General features: G+C 38.9%; 1 protein-coding gene across 1 annotated transcript in view; it reads right to left on the bottom strand.

Moving 5' to 3' along the window:
- Positions 1 to 21,201, bottom strand: part of PCCA (propionyl-CoA carboxylase subunit alpha) — a 378,264-nt gene that overhangs the window by 222,776 nt on the left and 134,287 nt on the right. Inside the window, exon 9 of the mRNA XM_069601951.1 lies at positions 1,115 to 1,193. Within this exon, the coding sequence (XP_069458052.1) occupies positions 1,115 to 1,193 (79 nt within the window). The remainder of the gene's footprint in view (positions 1 to 1,114; positions 1,194 to 21,201) is intronic.

Here is a 21,201-nt window from a genome sequence, read left to right as displayed (position 1 = left end):
TTCTGAGACAATCATCTTTTAGAGTTAAAACTGTCTGTGCAAGTCTGCAATGTGGTGTCTGTCCCCTCAGATTTTAGGGTAATCTATTGCCCCTGAGAGATTTTTACCTTGTTATAAGTTCACTTTAGAACCTAACTTCTGACTTAGCTTTGCACTGGATGGCTTTCATACCGACCACTCCTGATTTCTCTCTTTCAGAGATTTCAGGGAATAAGAAGGAAAGGAAAAGAAAAGGAGAAAAAAGAACTAACCATTTGGAAGACCAAATTATTTCTGGGTAGAGAAAGGGCAGGAAAGGCAACATTAAGGGTAATAATTCAGTGATTTTTTTTTTCATCCCTTTCCTTCAAAAAATTACATAAATCTCCCTTACTGTCAAGCTTTGAAGTATGTAATAAAATCTGAATAGAGTCCCCTAAAACCTGCATGGACAAGGCAGTTGTTGAAAAATTTATTTTTCTACTCACCATGATGTTATCAATACATTAAGTTTTTAAAATTTTGTTTTCAAAGTCTCTTTTGATTTCTGAAACTACTACTAAGAAACTGTTCAAATACATAACAGAGTACACTGCATATGAAGGACATACTATAATTTCAAATTCAAAAGGAAATTTCACACTATAAATTATATTGAAATACAGTAACAGTATAAAGATAACACTAAACTTATCAAAGTAGTTCACGATTTTTATAGGCAATCAAAGGGAAGCAAATGAGTACTGAGTAATACATAAACAGATGGAATTACTACTGCTTTCAAATATACTAGATTCAAATCTTTGATCATATTCAGAATTAAATAGCCAAACAGTAGCAATTTTTACCTAAAAGACAGAATCATGACTGTAATCTTTAAAAATACACTGTAAAAGATAATCCTTTATTAATGTTTGAGATAGTAAAAAAAGAAAACTTTCCATAATAGGATAAACACCAAAATATAAATAAGAAACTTTTCTGCCTAATATTAATTTTTCCCATCTGGAGGAGTAAAAATTAGATGATTGTTTTAATTATTCCATTATGCTTTTGGTATCTGTTTACTTGTCAGTTTAATAAAACTCCAGTGACTGCTATTTTCATCAAAAGTATATTTTGGACAGAATCTCACCTGGTCTCTTCATCATCCCAAGCGATCCGCATGCCCTTCCCACCACCGCCTGCTGAGGCCTTGATCATGACAGGGTAGCCTAACAGCAGGGAAGAATGAGACAGCAGTTCAGGCTTCGATCATCTGGATGCATGAACATGACAAGTGACCACATGTTCAGTAACACAGGAGACAATAACTGATTTATTTAAAAGTTCCTTTCTTTAGCATCAGGAAAATAATGCCAGTTAAGGATCTTACATATATTTCATATATGTTTCATATATATTTTTAAATGAGTGTGATCATTTTTAAAAGAAAAAGACCGTGTGTATCAATAAATGCAACATTTTACCCAATAAGAAAACATAACTTGACAGTGGATTCCAAAAATGGAAGTAGATACAGTATTAATTAACCAAAGATATAAAAAACAACTTATATAGTATTAAGGAAACACACACAAATACACGCATTCCTTTTGATTCCCCCAAACTGCTGTTTGCAGGCATAACAAATTAAATTCCTTGTTTTCAAAAGTAATGATTTACAGGTACTTGAGGTATTTTCATCTGCAAAACTATAGGGAACCCCTGCAGTTTTTATCTGCAAGAAAGACATGATGGCTCTGGGAAAAATCAAGCCATGGCTGTTCTATTATGACTGGAGCTGAAGAGGCAGGGCTTGCTGCCATTGTGGAGAAGCTACCAACATATACCATTCAGTCACCAGGGGATGAAATGCCTAGACGTGGGAATATTATAAAAATACAACATCAGGCCCAAAACAGAGGACGCTTCCAGCCAAAGTCTTGTAAGAGAAAAGAATAAAACTGCTGTAATTAAACAGGACTGAGTATTTAGAGTAGTTAAATTTTGACAGCATGAGTCATCTATGATGACTTACCAAGAAAAGCTGCGAAGTCTCTGTGTTTAGAGGGTTTCTGATAATACAGTGGAGATACTCATGTCTGAGACCACTTGTTTGCGATCGTTTGTGAAGAAAGAAGAGGTCAGGGAGGAGCCCTTCAAGGACTCTGCCTGCCCAGGGCAGCTATCAGCACTGCACTCTAGCTATGGGATCTTTGAAGAAAAGGGCAGACAGGGCCAAATGCCACAGACATCTGACCCCTAAACCACAGAACATCACTCTTAACTTCGACTTAGTCAAAAATGTTTCATAATTAATTCAGCTTTGAAAGTTCAGATACTGGTTACACTTATGTGAGATAGATTTATGTGGGACAGCACTATAAAAGCAACACTAGATGCAATAAGAAGAAAGATGAATACACTATTCTCACACAGGGAGCCATATAATCTAGGAAGAAAGAGGCATAGGACCCCAGATAATTCTCTCAGTGGGAATCATAGCAAAGAGAAAAAGGGATTAAGAAAAGCATATTATATTGGGTTAGCCAAAAAGTTCATTCAGGTTTTTCCATAAGATATGATGGAGAAACCCACCCAAATAAACTTTTTGGCCAACCCAACAGACAGGAGGCTAGCGGTGGTGCCAGCGGTAAAGAACCTGCCCGCCAACACAGGAGATAGAAGGGACACAGGTTCGATCCCTGGGTTGGGAAGATTTCCTGGAGGAGGACACGGCAACCCAGTTCAGTATTCTTGCCTGGGAAATCTCCTGGACAGAGGAGCCTGGCGAGCTAGAGTCCATGGGGTTGCACAGAGTCAGACAAGACAAAAGCAACTTAGCACACAGCTCACAACAGATAGGGCTATTTATATAAGACTATGCAGGACGAGCAGGATATGAACATGTTAGGCAGGAAGAACAGAAACAAAACAGAGGTAGGGAAACATAGGAGAGGTTTAAGGAAGAACTGAAACAATCTGAAGCAGAGTTTATCTGCAGGATGGAAGAGGAAAGAGAACTGGACACATAAATTAGATGCAAATTACCCTACACACTTCTGCAGTCTACAGATTCTGCTTGAGAGTAACAAGAACGTTATTCGCCTTTTAGCACTGCAGCCCCACAATGAATATCATATAAAGGAACTAGATTGAAGTCAGTAAAGAAGAATTAGCTTGGTTTTTTTTTTTTTTTCAGAGAAAGAAAATTTAATAAAGTTAATGGATTGAATTTTCTCAATTTTAAGGTTTTTCACAATAAATTTTTCTTAAGCCTTTGTTACCTATTACTTGTCCAAAAGCTGGGATGAAAAAAGGCTCATTTTCATAGTTTTCTAAGAAATATTATCCCTAGATGATATCAGAAAATTTAAAACTGTTGATCAATTAATATTATGCTGTTTATGGAAATATGCTTACAGTTTGTACATATACTGCTTAAGAGTCATATTTTCTTATAATAAATTTGTTACTAGTTCATATACAGAATTCAATCTGTAAACACTTTAATGTACCCCAAAAGTATTATGAATTTTAATTCTTTTGTTCCTAGACATGTTTTGAGAATCACATCAAAGTTTGGCTCTAAAGCTATCTTTGGGATCCACGGCAAAGGAATGCTTTCAGGTGTATCATTAAGGATAAGGTTCTAAGGTAAGACCACCAAATTCTTTTCTAAAATGGAAAAAATATGGGAAGATTCCAGTACAGATGTTAGCAATGTTCCCATTTTTTTTTTAATATTTAGCATGTAGTTTAAGTGTGTAGATATTACAGATTTTTATTTGTATGTATCACTGTATTACAATGTGGGAAAATTTTGCAATATTCTTTCAGGCAGTTAGCTTTAAAATAAGGAAACTTCAGCTCTTAGCACAAACAGCCCTGAGAACAATGCATTCAAATTACAACTAGAAATAATCTAATTGAGAAACTTTAAAATACAAAAACAAATTCTGAAAAAGTTGTAAAAAAAAAAGTTACCAACATTTGAGGCACTACCAGACTACAGTACTTTTAAGAGTTGGAAGGACTTTGTAAAAAGAACAAACATACAAAGCTATGTGTGCATATGCACACATGTTGTGCTATAATGAAAAATTGTATCCCCAAATTTTATAGCCTAAACATTTTATTGCAGCATCTCCTATTAAAGATTTCATGCTCCGGCTGCCGGAGAGTTTTGGTAATAGTTATAAAGCATCCATACAGAATTTTGTACCATAAATGGAAATGGATTCAAGAGCTTGCTGCTGCTTCTGCTAAGTCGCTTCAGTCGTGTCCGACTCTGTGCGACCCCACAGACGGCAGCCCACCAGGCTCCCCCGTCCCTGGGATTCTCCAGGCAAGAACACTGGAGTGGGTTGCCATTTCCTTCTCCAGAATTAGCTTGTTTTTGAGCAGTGAAGAAACAATATCTAAAAATTAGAAATCAGCAGGCCTGAGATATCTTTTTAAAAACAACTTAAGGTCTTTATTAAAGTCATATTCCCCCATAAAACATATTACCAATTCACCATCAAAAACTATTTATCCATGTGAACAGGAAACCACAAGAGGAATGATATCCACATCTCATGTCTCTACTATTTTCCACTCCCGCTGAGGATGAGGAAATGTCCAGTTATTCTGAGTCCAGTATTAATCTCATCTTAGTCATTTACTATGGATCCTGGACTATTTAGGGATTTGTGAGGTTCAAAATAAGATCTGGAAATTTTCCTTGATAGCAAAGAACTAGATGGCAAAACAAGACATGTAAAATCATTTGTCAACAACAAATTATTTTCTGTTAAGTGCTGTCGCTTCAGTCGTGTCTGACTCTTTGCGACCTCATGGACTGTAGCTCCCCGGGCTCCTCTGTCCATGGGATTATCCAGGCAAGAATACTGGCGCGGGTTGCCACGCCCTCCTCCAGGGGATCTTCCCAACCCAGGGACTGAACCCACATCTCTTATGCCTCCTGCATTGACAGGCAAGTTCTTTACCACTGACCCACCAAGGAGTTCCCCTATTTTATGTTCAGAAGAGATGAGACACTGTTAGGCAACGGGGTAATATACAATAAGACAATGGCAACATGGTGCCCCCAAAGGAGGTGATGCAGCAACAGACCTGTGAATACACACAACCCAGAAGAGAAGACTCCTTGACAAGAATTTAAGAAGCCAAATATTAAACAACAGAGAGACATGAAGAAACTGGTAGAAGGTGGTGACATTACAGCCATGAACTCAATGTAATTTTTGAGCTATAACTGAAAATAATATAATAGTAAGGTATTCTACTCAAAGTCTTATGCCAAGTAAGTCATTAAATTTCGGACAGCACATATTTTTATGCTGTCATCATGCCATGGAGAAATGAGAACTAGCCATTTGAAAAGGAGAGAAAAAAATATTCCACATAGATGATATTAAGTAATATCAAAAAGCCCAGTCTGTCATCCCCACTTTCTTATTGTGCCTGTGACTCTAATTAGGGTAAGTTATGGGATGCCAGGAACTGGAAGAAAAAGGAAAAAAAAACCATTCAGTCAAAAGTTGGCATTCCTGGGAAAGTCAAAAGTGATCAAGTTGATGGCTTGGAACCCCTCACTTTTTCCAGCCTGGGTATGAAATATCCACTAATGTTCTCTCACATTGTTTAACCCATTAGAGCACTTATTCCTCTGTTCAACTTTTGTCTAGAACACATTTCTTTAAATTTATCATCTTTAGCTGACTAATGTTTGAAACAGAACAACCTTCCTTATCAGTTCAGTTCAGTTCAGTCACTCAGTCATGTCCGACTCTTTGCAACCCCATGAATCGCAGCACGCCAGGCCTCCTTGTCCATCACCAACTCCCGGAGCTCACTCAGACTCACGTCCATCGAGTTAGTGATGCCGTCCAGTCATCTCATCCTCTGTCGTCCCCTTCTCCTCCTGCCCCCAATCCCTCCCAGCATCAGAGTCTTTTCCAATGAGGCAACTCTTCGCATGAGGTGGCCAAAGTACTGGAGTTTCAGCTTTAGCATCATTCCTTCCAATGAAATGCCAGGGCTGATCTCCTTCAGAATGGACTGGTTGGATCTCCTTGCAGTCCAAGGGACTCTCAAGAGTCTTCTCCAACACCACAGTTCAAAAGCATCAATTCTTCGGCTTTCTTCCTTCTTCACAGTCCAAATCTCACATCCATACACGACCACTGGAAAAACCATAGCTTTGACTAGACGGACCTTAGTCAGCAAAGTAATGTCTCTGCTTTTGAATATGCTATCTAGGTTGGTCATAACTTTCCTTCCAAGGAGTAAGCGTCTTTTAACTTCATGGCTGCAGTCACCACCTGCAGTAATTTTGGAGCCCCTCAAAATAAAGTCTGACACTGTTTCTACAGTTTCCCCATCTATTTCCCATGAAGTGATGGAACCAGATGCCATGATCTTCGTTTTCTGAATGTTGAGCTTTAAGCCAACTTTTTCACTCTCCTCTTTCACTTTCATCAACAGGCTTTTTAGTTCCTCTTCACTTTCTGCCATAAGGGTGGTATCATCTGCATATCTGAGGTTATTGATATTTCTCCTGGCAATCTTGATTCCAGCTTGTGTTTCTTTCAGTCCAGCGTTTCTCATGATGTACTCTGCATAGAAGTTAAATAAGCAGGGTGACAATATACAGCCTTGATGTACTCCTTTTCCTATTTGGAACCAGTCTGTTGTTCGATGTCCAGTTCTAACGGTTGCTTCCTGACCTGCATACAGATTTCTTAAGAGGCAGGTCAGGTGGTCTGGTATTCCCATCTCTTTCAGAATTTTCCACAGTTTATTGTGATCCACACAGTCAAAGGCTTTGGCACAGTCAATAAAGCAAAAATAGATGTTTTTCTGGAACTCTCTTGCTTTTTTTTCCCATGATCCAGTGGATGTTGGCAATTTGATCTCAAAATAAAATTCTCCAAGGTTTTTAAAACAAGACGAAGCTCCTGGTATGATAAGACTGCTTTAAAAAAAAACAACCCTCAGGTCCTAGTGCTGTTGGCAAGTTTTTCCCCACCTTTACCATCCTTTCACTGGACGTCTGCCTGGGACTCTAAGTAAGGCTGACTGACTGGGCTTCCCTGGTGGCTCAGCGATAGAGAATCCACCTGCCAACTCAAGAGACACAAGAGCTGCAGGTCTGATCATTGGAAAAATCCCCTGGAGAAGGAAATGGCAACCCACTCCAGTATTCTTGCCTGGAGAGGTCCATGTAGCCCTGGAGGGCTACAGTTCACAGGGTCGCAAGAGAGTCAGACATGACTTGGCAACTAAACCACCACTAGAGGAGAGCTGTAACCCAGACTCAACTGAGAGAAAGGTCTAGCCTTGTATTAGAGGTAGAGTCAGTACAATGTGTAAACAGAATGTGGATGAAGGGAGCCTCTAGGGCTTGGTGCTTTCCCACTCAGTTATGAATCCCAAGTCTGACTGCATTTCTTGGCCAACACACTATGTTGAGCTACACAAGAGACACAGTATATAATCCACCCCCTTTAAGCAAAACATGCCCCTATACACAGTGGCATAATCTGATACTGTAAAGGTTGGTGAAATGACTTCTTCATGATGTAAATATCATGAGTCATATAATGAAGAATTTTATATAGTTTTTCACCTACAGCTTCTTTAATAAAAAATTCATAGACTGTAATAACTGATAGAGAAAGAAATGTAAAAAGAAAGGAAAAGTGAAATATTTCTAGAGAAATGTCCAATTCCTAATTTGGTGGTGCTAACCAGAATCTCCTAACAGAGCTCCCTACTAATACAGTTGTTCCCATCAAACTATAAAGAGGTCAGCAAAATTCTTTAATATACATATGATCACTTCTCTCTCCTACCTAAAATGGTAAGGATTTACATCGATGAGTAAGCCATACATGTAAGAACCGTGCATGCTAAGTCACTTCAGTCATGTCCAACTCTTCCTAGGATCAGGAACAAGGCAAGGATGTCCTTTCTTACCCCTCCTATTCAACATCTTACTATAGGTCCCAGCTTATGCAATAAGACAAGTAAAAGGTAAACAAATTGAGAAGGAAGAAATGTCATTAGCAGGAAATAAGATCATCTATGAAGAAAATCTCAAAGAATCAAGACCCACAACCACCACCACCAAAAAAAACCCAAACAAAAAAAAAAAAAAAACCTTCTAAGACTAATGTAATTACAAGTTGAATTGCATTCCCACATACCAGCAATGGAAACACTTGAAGTTAGAAACAATACCATTTACATTAGTACCCCAAAGAATAAAACACTTAGGCATAAATCTACAAAATATGTATAGTATCTATATGCAGAAAACTACAAAGTTCTGATGAATGAAATTAAGGAAGATCTAACTAAATAAACAGTGGAAACAGCGTCAGACTTTATTTTTGGGGGCTCCAAAATCACTGCAGATGGTGACTGCAGCCATGAAATTAAAAGACGCTTACTTCTTGGAAGAAAAGTGATGACCAACCTAGATAGCCTATTGAAAAGCAGAGACATTACCTTGCCAACAAAGGTCCGTCTAGTCAAGGCTATGGTTTTTCCTGTGCTCATGTATGGATGTGAGAGTTGGACTGTGAAGAAAGCTGAGCGCCAAAGAATTGATGCTTTTGAACTGTGGTGTTGGGAGACGACTCCTGAGAGTCCCTTGGACTGCAAGGAGATCCAACCAGTCCATTATGAAGGATATCAGTCCTGGGTGTTCTTTGGAGGGAATGATGCTAAAGCTGAAGCTCCAGTACTTTGGCCACCTCATCGAAGAGTTGACTCATTGGAAAAGACTCTGATGCTGGGAGAGATTGGGGGCAGGAGGAGAAGGGGACGACACAGGATGAGATGACTGGATGGCATCACCAATTCGATGGACATGAGTCTGAGTGAACTCCGGGAATTGGTGATGGACAAGGAGGCCTGGCGTGCTGCAATTCATGGGGTCGCAAAGAGTTGGACACGACTAAGCGACTGAACTGAACTGAAGTGAACTAAATAAATAGAGAAAAATTCCACATGCCTGAACTCAATATTGTTGAGATACCAATTCTCCCTAAATTGATCTACAGATTCAAAGCAATATCAACCAAAACTCCATTAAGCTATTTTGTATATATCAACAAACTGATTTTAACATTTATATACAAAAGTAAGAGACCTATAATGGCCAACACAGTATTAAAAGAGGACAACAAATTCAAAAGACTGACATTACCCAACTTTAAGGCTTACTATAAAGCTACAGTAATAAAATCACCAAGATATTGGTAAAAGAATAGTCAAACCAATCAATGGACTAGCATGGAAAGCATGGAAAAAAAACTCACACAAACACAGTGAATGATCTTTGACAAGAAAGCAAAAGCAACTCAATAGAGAAAAGATAATCACTTCCAACAAATGTTGCTAGAACAACTGGAAATCCGTGGGCAAAAAGTGAATCTAGACAAAGTCCTTCACGTTTCACAAAAGTTAACCCTAAGTGGATTGCAGACCTAACTATATAATACTAAACAATAAAATGTCTAGAAGATAAATAAGAGAAAAGTTAAGTGACCTTTGGTTTGGCAAACATTAATGAATAGTGATTGAGCATGTGAAAATATGCTCGACAGTATTAAGGAAATAGAAATCAAAATCACAATGAAATATAACTACATATCCATTAGAATGACAAAAACTAGAAAGACAAGTATTCACAGGGATGAAGTAAGCAGCTAACTAGAACTCCTGAAACACTGCTGGTGGAAGTGTAAAATGAAGGAAGCAATGTTTTTTTAAAAGAACAGAAATAAAATCTATACCTTAATTGTAGTGACAGGTACTAAAATTCTCTAACCTATACACTTAGAATAGTTAAGATTTCGTTCTTCATAAAGCATTCCTGCATAAAAATCATTTTTATGAAGGAGCCGGACAAAAAGAACAGACTGCCTACAAAGGAGTAACAAAAATGAGACTGACAAGTCTCTCTTCAACAGCTGCAGAGCACCATACAGTACAAATGTCCCAGCTCGATGCTAACAGAAAACTACTACCAACCTCACCCTGCATCCACCCCAAAGCCATCTGTTAACAAAGAGCGTGAATCAGTTCAGTTCAGTCGCTCAGTCGTGTCCGACTCTGCAGCCCCATGAATCGCAGCACACCAGGCCTCCTTGTCCATCACCAACTCCCAGAGTTCACTCAGACTCACGCCCATTGAGTCCATGATGCCATCCAGCCATCTCATCCTCGGTCGTCCCCTTCTCCTCTGCCCCCAATCCCTCCCAGCATCAGAGTCTTTTCCAATGAGTCAACTCTTCACATGAGGTGGCCAAAGTACTGGAGTTTCAGCTTTAGCATCAGTCCTTCCAATGAACACCCAGGACTGATCTCCTTTAGGATGGACTGGTTGGATCTCCTTGCAGTCCAAGGGACTCTCAAGAGTCTTCTCCAACACCACAGTTCAAAAGCATCAATTCTTCGGTGCTCAGCTTTCTTCACAGTCCAACTCTCACATCCATACATGACCACCGGAAAAGCCAATGTGAATAGTCCCATCTAAACAAAAACTGAGTTAACTACCTGTAGAAACTCTAAGGGGTAAATTCCAGGAAAAACAGAAATAATCCCATTTGTAAAGTCAGGGATGGAAGAAGGAACAATGAACAAAGAAAATAAATATCTGAGTAAAGGTACATAAATATTAGCTATTTATAGCCTAGTAATAATCCCTAATTAGTGGGGTAAACAATTAAGGAAATAGAATACAAGAAAGCATATAAGGAGGAAATCTTTGGTAGGAGAGAAAACTGTAGATTGAATTTTAAAGTAAGTAAACATTTTAAAAAGTTTAGGATACTGAGGAATACCTGAAGAACTGTCTCCAAATTCAAATTTCTACAGTAAACCCTGAAATAGAAATAAGCATAAAATTTCTATCACAATGGAAAGGAGTGCGGGGGGGGGGGGGAATGGAATAAAGAAGAGAAATTTTAAAGGCAATCGTTATCAAAGGGAAGTCATGAAAGGAGAGAAAGCAGAATCCAAGAAGTGGAACAAAAAGAAAAAGAAGATAATATAAATAAATCAGAAAGCAGTCAACACAATAAATGTACATCAACTGAAATCTATGGTTAAAAGACAATGCCAGTCTTGAATAGAAAAAGAAAAACATCAGTATATACACTTATAAGAGAGATACCTCAATCAATAGACTACTGGCTGACTGGAAAAAAAAAAAGAACATAAGAAAACACCGAAATAACCTGGTTTAGTCATAACAATACTGATAAAATGAAATTAGAAAGCAAACTCAGAAAAAGCCATACATTTTGATAAAAAGTAAAATTAGCCAAGAAGACACATTACACTGCTATATTACCCATTAACTTCCTGGCAAGCAAGCAAACGTCACTAATCCACTCTCTCAAAAACTGATCAAATAGCCAAAAACATCACTAGAAAATGTGAACATCCCAACAGACAGACTTGGCCTATTGGTCATCTATAAAACATGGCCTACAATAATGTGAAAATACACACTGTTCAGGAACACATGGAAGATATATTCAAAGTGATTTACTCCTTGGCCATAAAGTAATTCTCATCAAATTAGAAAGTTTCTAAATAAGAAAGATGATATTCACTGATCAGAAAGCAATTAACTTAGAAATATAACAAAAAGTTGAAACTGTTGATGTATTCCTAAATAACCTGATTCAAAAATCATAACAGAACTCTGAAAATACTCAGAAATGAACAACTGTGGAAAATACATATTAAAGTTAAGAAACAGAGCTCTGTCCATCTCACCACTTTAGGACATTTCTCCAGCTGCTCTAAGTATCATCAACCAAAAGTTGACTTATCCTCAGCTTGTATTACTCCTTCCAAGGGGCAGCCTGCACCCAAGGCTTAGTTAACACAGGTGTATAACAGTTCAATCTTATTGCCTCAATTTGAGACAGCTATTTAATATAAAAGATCAGCCAATACTGGGCTTTCCTGATAGCTCAGTTGGTAAAGAATCCACTTACAATGCAGGAGACCTGGGTTTGGTCCCTGGGTTGGGAAGGTCCCCTGCAGAAGGGAAAGGCTACCCACTCCAGTATTTTGGCCTGGAGAATTCCATGGACTGTATAGTCCATGGGGTTGCAGAGAGTCACGACTGAACGACTTTCACTTTTCAATACGCAGGACTCTCTGCAGTAAGAGCTAAGGCCGTTGCTGAGTCTGAGTCTCAACTCAATTCAAATCCCCCTTCAGTCCACAATTTCTTTCACTCCCTCATGTGCACTGGTCCCAAGAATATTCCCCAATAAAATTCCAGGGTCTGCTTTAAGACAGGTATCCAGTCTATGACAGAGGAGCCATCTGGAAGGCTATTACAGTGACCTAGGCAAAAGATGACACTAGCTTGAACAAATGGAACCACAGGATAAATGGAGAAAAGGGGATGAATTCAAGATTTAGGACATGATGACAATGATACACAAATTGCAAAACCAAACAATGCAATATAGTCGTGAATGCTGAATTACAGAGAACTGCTGATCAAAATCGAGACCCCTCTACTTCCTGCCTCCATGATCCGTGCCACTGTGGCTGGTAGAACCTCCATCAGCCTCATTCCCGGACAAGGCTGGCATAGAACAGAACTCCAGTGCACCCCACAGTCTTACCAAAGGGAAGTGAACATGGAGGATGAGGAAAATCTTTGCTGTTTAAGGTTACAGGGCAGGGGCAATAAAAAGGTGTAACACTACAGCTCTGATAAATGAATAACAGTTGCACAGACTCAAATAAGAATTACCACATTACTAAGTTTTCCAAGGAAATAATTCAAAATTTACTAGGCAATTTGGCTGCCATGCAACACTTGGCTACACTAAAAAGTTCCTACTGTGAAGACAAATAAGGAGATAGTTCAAACAATTTGGAAAAATAAATTCCATCATCAATGCGTTTCCCATATTGTTATTTGGTCATAATTTTCCACTTTTTTGTTGTTGCCTTTTAATTACAAGTTATAGTTACATCAGTCATTATCAATTTAGTATTGGTATATCTTCAGAATAGCACACTTCAGACTGAAGTGATACATATTTATATTTCTCTAGGGCCTATAATTATCCAGTAATTAGAACATAAACATATATGTGTTGCAGTCCAACTATGAATTATTCATATCTGTACTACTACTGCAGATGAACAAAATCTCTAAAAAAGGTACCTAGAGGTGATCTTTATTATCACTGAGCTTTTGCCACTGGAAAATGAAAAAGTGTAAAGTGGGCACAGGACATTTTGCCTTTCCTAAGATGGCTATGCACACATGAACACACGGATATCTATACAAATACACTGAGTCTAAATAAGAATGAATCGGTAGTATACACATAAAGATTTAATCAAGCTATGTTATAAGAAAGTAAACCAGTATATAACAGTACTTGTTTAAATATGGCAAAGAGAGGCAATTAGTTTTTGGTTTTTTTTTCCCTTGGGAAAAATGATCTGGGCTACCTTTCCTCTACTCAGGCAAATAAAAAATACTAGATCCCTAACTCTGATTCAGGGATCAGAAATAAAGCATGGTTCAGTGTCTAGACTGCAGCAGAATGAGCTGACAGAAAGTTTCCAAACAAAACCCAAGGACTTAATGTCTTTACATTAGTGTCTGAACATTATGTAGAGTCTTTTGCAATAGACTGATAGAAAAAAGAAAAGGGATGCAAGAACGAACAACAATAAAACAACAAGAGAGACACTGAGGACAAATATAGCATGGCAAAATGCAGAGGGAGAACCTGTGAAATAATGCTGAAACCCAACGGGTGTATATTGGAGCAACGAAGGAAAATGTAAGGACCCAACTGACGAAGAAAAGAGAGAACGGATGCAGAACACGGACCACCACTGCAACCTCAAATGACCACAGGACTTCAATAACACGAAAACTGCAAAATAAAACCCTCATTCTTTCATACTTTATGAGAATGAGAATGACACTATTTTCTTCAACATAATTTTTCCTGAGGCATTTCTTAGGAAATCTCCTAATTACATAAATGAATATTAAATCTCTCTTCTACTGAGGACCAAATTGGAAAATGAATCAACAGGATGTTAAGATTGGGAAAAAGATACAAATTGCAATATTTTTTCAAATGCTTCCTTGACATGTCTTTAACCACAAAGTCATACACAACATGTGACGTTTTCTAAGCAGCATGAAAGAAAGAAAAGATTTGAGGGCTTAGCTAAGTATTTCTATCCTTCGTTAGCACGAACAATTTGTTCTTCTATATTAAAAAAACAAGAGCAACTTTTCTAAACGTTATACCATGCCAAAAGGAAAATTAGCCAAAGGAAAGGAAAAAATAGTCAGCGCAGAGAAGAAAACAATATAGTTCCTACATACGTATCAGAGACAGGAGCCAAGGTGGTAGGAAGACTAATATCAAGAAGAAATTTATGGGAGAGCCTAACCTGCAGAGAACGTTAAGATATAACATCATAGGTTAGTGTAAAGCCAAGAAGGTTCATTCAAAGACTCTCACACATTTGCATTTTAAAACTTCCATTAGTCCTGCCTAATGAATCCAACCACAGCCTAAATGGATTGACGTGCTCTAGTCATTAACAATCACATACTAAGTTTACTTAAATAAACCTACCTTTTTTTTTTTCTTTTTAGTTATCTGTTAGCTGAGAGTTTATCCTGGCTTACTTAATATTGCTACTCTTCCCAGATAGCTCCACTACAAACTTGGAAATGAAGAAAAAATATTGTCAAATCATGATTTATAAACACTGTGAAAAAAAAAAACAACTTTAAAATGTGGGTCTACTTACTTCATTTCCATACTTATATAGACATCTCTATTTGGATTCACTCACTGAATAACCATTCACTGAATACAAACTTATGTGATGATCACTGTCTTAAGTACTAGAAATCTTCCACATTGTAGGCGGATTCTTTACCATCTGAGCCACCAGGGAAGCCCAAGAATACTGGAGTGGGCAGCCTATCCCTTCTCCAGCAGATCTTGCTGACCCAGGAATCGAACTGGGGACTCCTGCATTGCAGGCGGATGTTTACCAGCTGGGCTACCAAGCAAGCCATTAGAAACCAGAAATACAAACTAACCCCTGGTCAATTTTACTATAAAGTACTAAGCAAATGACCATAAACCAATCATTTTCTAAGAAAGAATTTACTTACTGCAGAGAAAATCCCACACTATTTTTAGAGAAGAGCAACCTATCAAGGTAATTGAGTACAAGAGACAGGAGAGTATTTCCATATCAAACTAAATCCTGGGATTCTGCAGGGAAAGGGACAAACTTTATGAGATACTGTTCCAGCTTGATACTATTTTCTCTTTTCCATCTCTTTAAAACTCAGTTCTTTATATCTCAATCATTCACTCTTCCATTTAACAAGATAATTACTTGAGACAAATATGTACACTTTTACTATTGGGTAGAGTGTCCTATATACGTCTATAAAGTTTCATTGGTTTAAACTGTTAGAATCTTTACTTCTTTACTGATCCTCTCTATGGATGCTCTTACTCATTATTTAAACTGTACTACTGAAGTCCCCAACTATTATTGTATAACTATCTATTTCTCTTTCCAAGACTGTCAATACTAACTTTATATATTTTCAGTATCAGCTGTTTGGTGCATATATGTTTATAACAGTCAATACACAGTGTCTTTTATCTCTTTTGACAGTTTTAGACTTTAAAGTCTATTTTGTCCGACAGACAAAATATGTTTTAGAATAGCCACCCCAGTTCTCTTTTGATTACTATTTGCATGGGATATTTATTTCTACCCTTTTGCTTTCAATCTATCTCTGTGTCTAGAACTAAAATGAGTTTCTTAGAGACAGCATATAGTTGGACGTGTTTTTATCCATTCTGCCAATATCTGCCACAGTGAGATATCATTTCACACACACTAGGATGGCCATAATATTAAAAAAAAAAAACTGAAAATAACAAGTATTCGCAATGATGGGAAGAAACTGGAAACCTCATACAGTGCTGGTAGGAATGTAAGATGATTCAGCCACTGGGGAAAACAGATTGGCAGTTCCTCAGAAAGTTAACCATAGAATTACCATGTAAACCAGCAGTTCCACAACTAGGTATATACCAAGATAGTTGAAAACATATACACAAACATGCATAGGTATGCACATTCACGGCAGCACTATCTACAACAGTCAGTATATGGAAACAACCCAAATGTCCATCCGCGGCTAAGCGAATAAATAAAATGTACTATAAACACACAATGGAATACTTTTGGGCTTCCCTGGTGGCTTAGCTGGCAATGAATCTACCTGCAATGCAGGAAACCCCAGTGTGATTCCTGGGTGGGGAAGATCCCCTGAAGAAGGGAACGGCTACCCACGCCAGTATTCTGGAACAGGAGGGAATATTATTTGGTCATAGAAAGAATGAAGTACCAATATACATATAGAGGAACTTTGAAAATATAATGCTAAGTGAACACAGAAGGTCATATGTTTTATGATTCCATTTATATGAAATATCCAGAATAGATAAATCCACTGAAACAGAAAGCAAATTGGTGATTGCCAAGGGCTGGAATATAGGGAGTGACTGTTACTGGATAGCTGGGGAGGAAATGGCACCACACTCCAGCATTCTTCCCTAGAGAATCCCATGGACAGAGGAGCCTGGTGGGCTATAGTCCATGGGGTTAAAAAAGAGTCGGACGTGACTGAGCACGTGCCCTCATGCACACACACACACAGGAATGAATACAGAGTTTCTTTTGGGGGTACTGAAAATGTTCTGGCATTAGAGTGGTAGGTGGTGGTGGTGTTCACTCACTTAGACATGTCTGGCTCTTTGAGACCCCATGAACAGAAACACGTCGGGCCTGCCTGTCCTTCATCATCTCTCGGTCCTTGCTCAAACTCATATCCATTAAGTCAGTGATGCCATACAACCATCTTGTCCTTGGTCATCACCTTCTCCTCCTGTGTTCAATCTTCCCAAGCCTCAAGGTCTTCTCTGATGAGTCGGCTCTTCATATCAGGTGGCCAAAGTATTGGAGCTTTAGCTTCAGTCCTTCCAGTGAATATTCAGCACTGATTTCCTTGAGGATGGACTGGTTAGATCTCCTTGCAGTCCAAGGGACTCTCAAGAGTCTTCTCCAACACCACAGTTCAAAAGCATCAATTCTTCAATGCTCAGCCTTCTTTATGGTCCAGCACTCACATCCATACACGACTACAGGAAAAACCACAGCTTTGACTAGATGGACCTTTGTGGGCAAAGCAATGTCTCTGCTATTTAATAAGCTGTCTAAGTTTGTCACAGCTTTTATTCCAAGGAGCAAGTGTTTTAATTTCATGCCTGCACTCACCATCTGCAGTGACTTTGGACCCAAGAAAATCAAGTCTCTTACTGTTTCCCCATCTATTTGCCATGAACTGATGGGACTGGATGCTGGATATTAGTTCTCTGAACGTTGAGTTTTAGGCCAGCTTTTCACTCTCCTTTTTCACCTTCATCAAGAGGCTCTTTGGTTCCTCTTCAGTGGTGAAGATTCACTAATTCTCTGAATATACTAAAAACCACTGGACTATACACGTTGAAAGGCTGGATTTTATACTATCTAAATTTTATCCCAATTTTTACAAATCTAATATTTACTATTTGAGGAATCAGTGAATTAAAATGGACTGGAATGGGTGAATTTAACTCAGATGACCATTATATCTACTACTGTGGGCAAGAATCCCTTTCAAGAAATGGAGTAACCATCATAGTCAACAAGAGTCCAAAATGCAGCACCTGGATGCAATCTCAAAAACGACAGAATGATCTCTTCATTTCCAAGGCAAACCATTCAATATCACGGTAATCCAAGTCTATGTCCCAACCAGTAATGCTGAAGAAGCTGAAGCTGAACAGTTCTATGAAGACCTACAAGACCTTCTAGAACTAATACTCAAAAAAAGATGTCCTCTTCATTATAGGGGACTGGAATGCAAAAGTAGAAAGTCAAGAAATACCTGGAGTAACAGGCAAGTTTGGTCTTGGAGTACAGAATGAAGCAGGGCAAAGGCTAATAGTGCTTTGCCAAGAGAATGCACTGGTCATAGCAAACACCCTCTTCCAACAACACAAGAGAAGACACTACATGTGGACATCATCAGACAGTCAATACAGAAATCAGACTGATTATATTCTTTGCAGCCAAAGATGGAGAAGTTCTATACAGGCAGAAAAACAAGACAGGGAGCTGACTGTGGCTCAGATCATGAACTTCTTATTGACAAATTCAGACTTAAATTGAAGAAAGTAGGGAAAACTACTAGACCATTCAGGTATGACTTTAATCAAACCCCTTACGATTATACAGTAGAAGTGACAAATAGATTCAAGGGATTAGATATGATAGAGTGCCTGATGAACTACGGACGGAGGTTCATGACACTATACAGGAGACAGGGATCAAGATCATCCCCAAGAAAAACAAATGCCAAAGAGCAAAATGGCTGTCTGAGGAGGCCTTACAGATAGCTGTGAAAAGAAGAGAAGCGAAAAGCAAAGGAGAAAAGGAAAGATATAAGCATCTGAATGCAGAGTGCCAAAGAATACCAAGGAGAGATAAGAAAGCTTTCCTCAGTGATCAGTGCAAAGAAACAGAGGAAAACAATAGAATCAGAGAGACTAGAGATCTCTTCAAGAAAATCAGAGATACCAAGGGAATATTTCATGCAAAGATAGGCACAATAAAGGATAGAAATGGTACGGACCTAACAGAAGCAGAAGATATTAAGAGGTGGCAAGAACACACAGAAAGAAAGAAAGAAAATGAAGTCGCTCAGTCATGTCTGACTCTTTGCGACCCCATGGACTATAGCCTACCAGTCTTCTCCGTCCATGGGATTCTCCAGGCAAGAATACTGGAGTGGGTTACCATTTCGTTCTCCAGGGGATACACAGAAGAACTATACAAAAAAGATCTTCATGACCCAAATAATCATGATGGTGTGATCACTCACCTAGAGCCAGACATCATGGAACGTGAAGTGAAGTAGGCCTTAGGAAGCATCACTACGAACAAAGCTGGTGGACGTGATGGAATTTCAGTTGAGCTCTTCCGAATCCTAAAAGATGATGCTGTGAAAGTGTTGCACTCAATATGTCAGCAAATTTGGAAAACTCAGCAGTGGCGACAGGACTGGAAAAGGTCAGTTTTCATTCCAATCCCAAAGAAAGGCAACGCCAAAGAATGCTCAAACTGCGGCACAACTGCACTCATCTCACACGCTAGTAAAGTAATGCTCAAAATTCTCCAAGCCAGGCTTCAACAGTACGTGAACCACAAACTTCCAGATGTTCAAGCTGGATTTAGAAAAGGCAGAGGAACCAGAGATCAAAATGCCAACATCCACTGGATCATATAAAAAGGAAGAGAATTCCAGAAAAACATCTACTTCTGCTTTATTCACTATGCCAAAGTCTTTGACTGTGTGGATCACCACAAACTATGGAAAACTCTTAAAAGAGATGGGAATACCAGACCACCTGACCGGCCTCTTGAGACATCTGTATGCGATCAGGAAGCAACAGTTAGAACTGGACATGGAACAACAGACTGGTTCCAAACCAGGAAAGGAGTACATCAAGGCAGTATACTGTCACCCTGCTTATTTAACTTCTATGCAGAGTACATCATGAGAAACGCGGGCTGGAGGAAGCACAAGCTGGAATCAAGATTGCCGGGAGAAATATCAATAACCTCAGATATGCAGATGACACTACCCTTATGGCAGAAAGCAAAGAAGAACTAAAGAACCTCTTGCTGAAAGTGAAAGAGGATAGTAATAAGTTGGCTTAAAGCTCAACATTCAGAAAACAAAGATCATGGCATCTGGTCCCATCACCTCATGGCAAATAGATGGGGAAACTGTGGAAACAGTGACAGACTTTATTTTGGGGGCTCCAAAATCACCGCAGATGGTGACTGCAGCCATGAAATTAAAAGGCGCTTACCCCCTGGAAGAAAAGTGATGATCAACCTAGACAGCATATTGAAAAGCAGAGACATTACTTTGCCAACAAAGGTCCGTCTAGTCAAGGCTATGGTTTTGCTAGTAGTCACATGTGGATGTGAGAGTTGGACTTTAAAGAAAGCTGAGCACTGAAGAATTGATGTTTTTGTTTTTGTGTTTTTTTTTTTGAATTGATGTTTTTGAACTGTGGTGTTGGAGAAGACTCTTGAGAGTCCCTTGGACTGCAAGGAGATCCAACCAGCCATCTTAAAGGAAATCAGTCCTGAATACTCATTGGAAGGACTGATGCTAAAGTTGAAACTCCAATACTTTGGCCACCTGATGCAAAGAACTGACTCATTTGAAAAGACCCTGATGCTGGAAAGATTGAGCGCAGGAGGAGAAGGGGACGACAGAGGATGAGATGGCTGGATGGCATCACCGACTGAATGGACATGGGTTTGAGTAAACTCCAGGAGTTCGTGATGGACAGGGAGATCTGGCATGCTGTAGTCCACTGGGTCGCAAAGAGCTGGACATGACTGAGCAACTGAACAGAATATTTGGTATAAAAATTGAGAACAGGTTGTCTCTAAACCTGGTTGTGGGGGGAGTAAGGACCAAGCACTGAGTATGAAGGAACTTTCTAGGGTGACAGTAATGTTCAACATCTTGGTGGTATTTGGGGTATGCATATATCAAAATCAACAAATACACACTTCGTATATGTTCACGTTAACTGTATATAAAGTTTGCCTTAAAAGAACCAAATTGTAATACAAATACTGAATTAAGTTAATGACATGTGTACTCAAATATTTGGCCACCTCATGCAAAGAGTTGACTCACTGGAAAAGACTCTGGTGCTGGGAGGGATTGGGGGCAGGAGGAGAAGGGGATGATCGAGGATGAGATGGTTGGATGGCATCACAGACTCGATGGATGGACATGAGTCTGAGTGAACTCCGGGAGATGGTGATGAACAGGGAGGCCTGGCATGCTGCGATTCATGGGGTCGCAAAGAGTCGGACACGACTGAGCGACTGAACTGAACTGAACTGAACTCAAGTATTTAGTAGGATGCATACTGGTATTTGCAATGTACTATGAAATATACCAAAATTTAAATAGTTTAACAAATAAGCAATAAAGCAAATTTAGCAAAAGATTAATAATGGAGTTTTGGT

The sequence above is a fragment of the Ovis canadensis genome, chromosome 10 (assembly GCF_042477335.2).
Source record: "Ovis canadensis isolate MfBH-ARS-UI-01 breed Bighorn chromosome 10, ARS-UI_OviCan_v2, whole genome shotgun sequence".
In the NCBI taxonomy this organism is placed as follows: Eukaryota; Metazoa; Chordata; class Mammalia; order Artiodactyla; family Bovidae; genus Ovis; species Ovis canadensis.
This window is presented reverse-complemented; position numbering and strand designations above follow the sequence as displayed.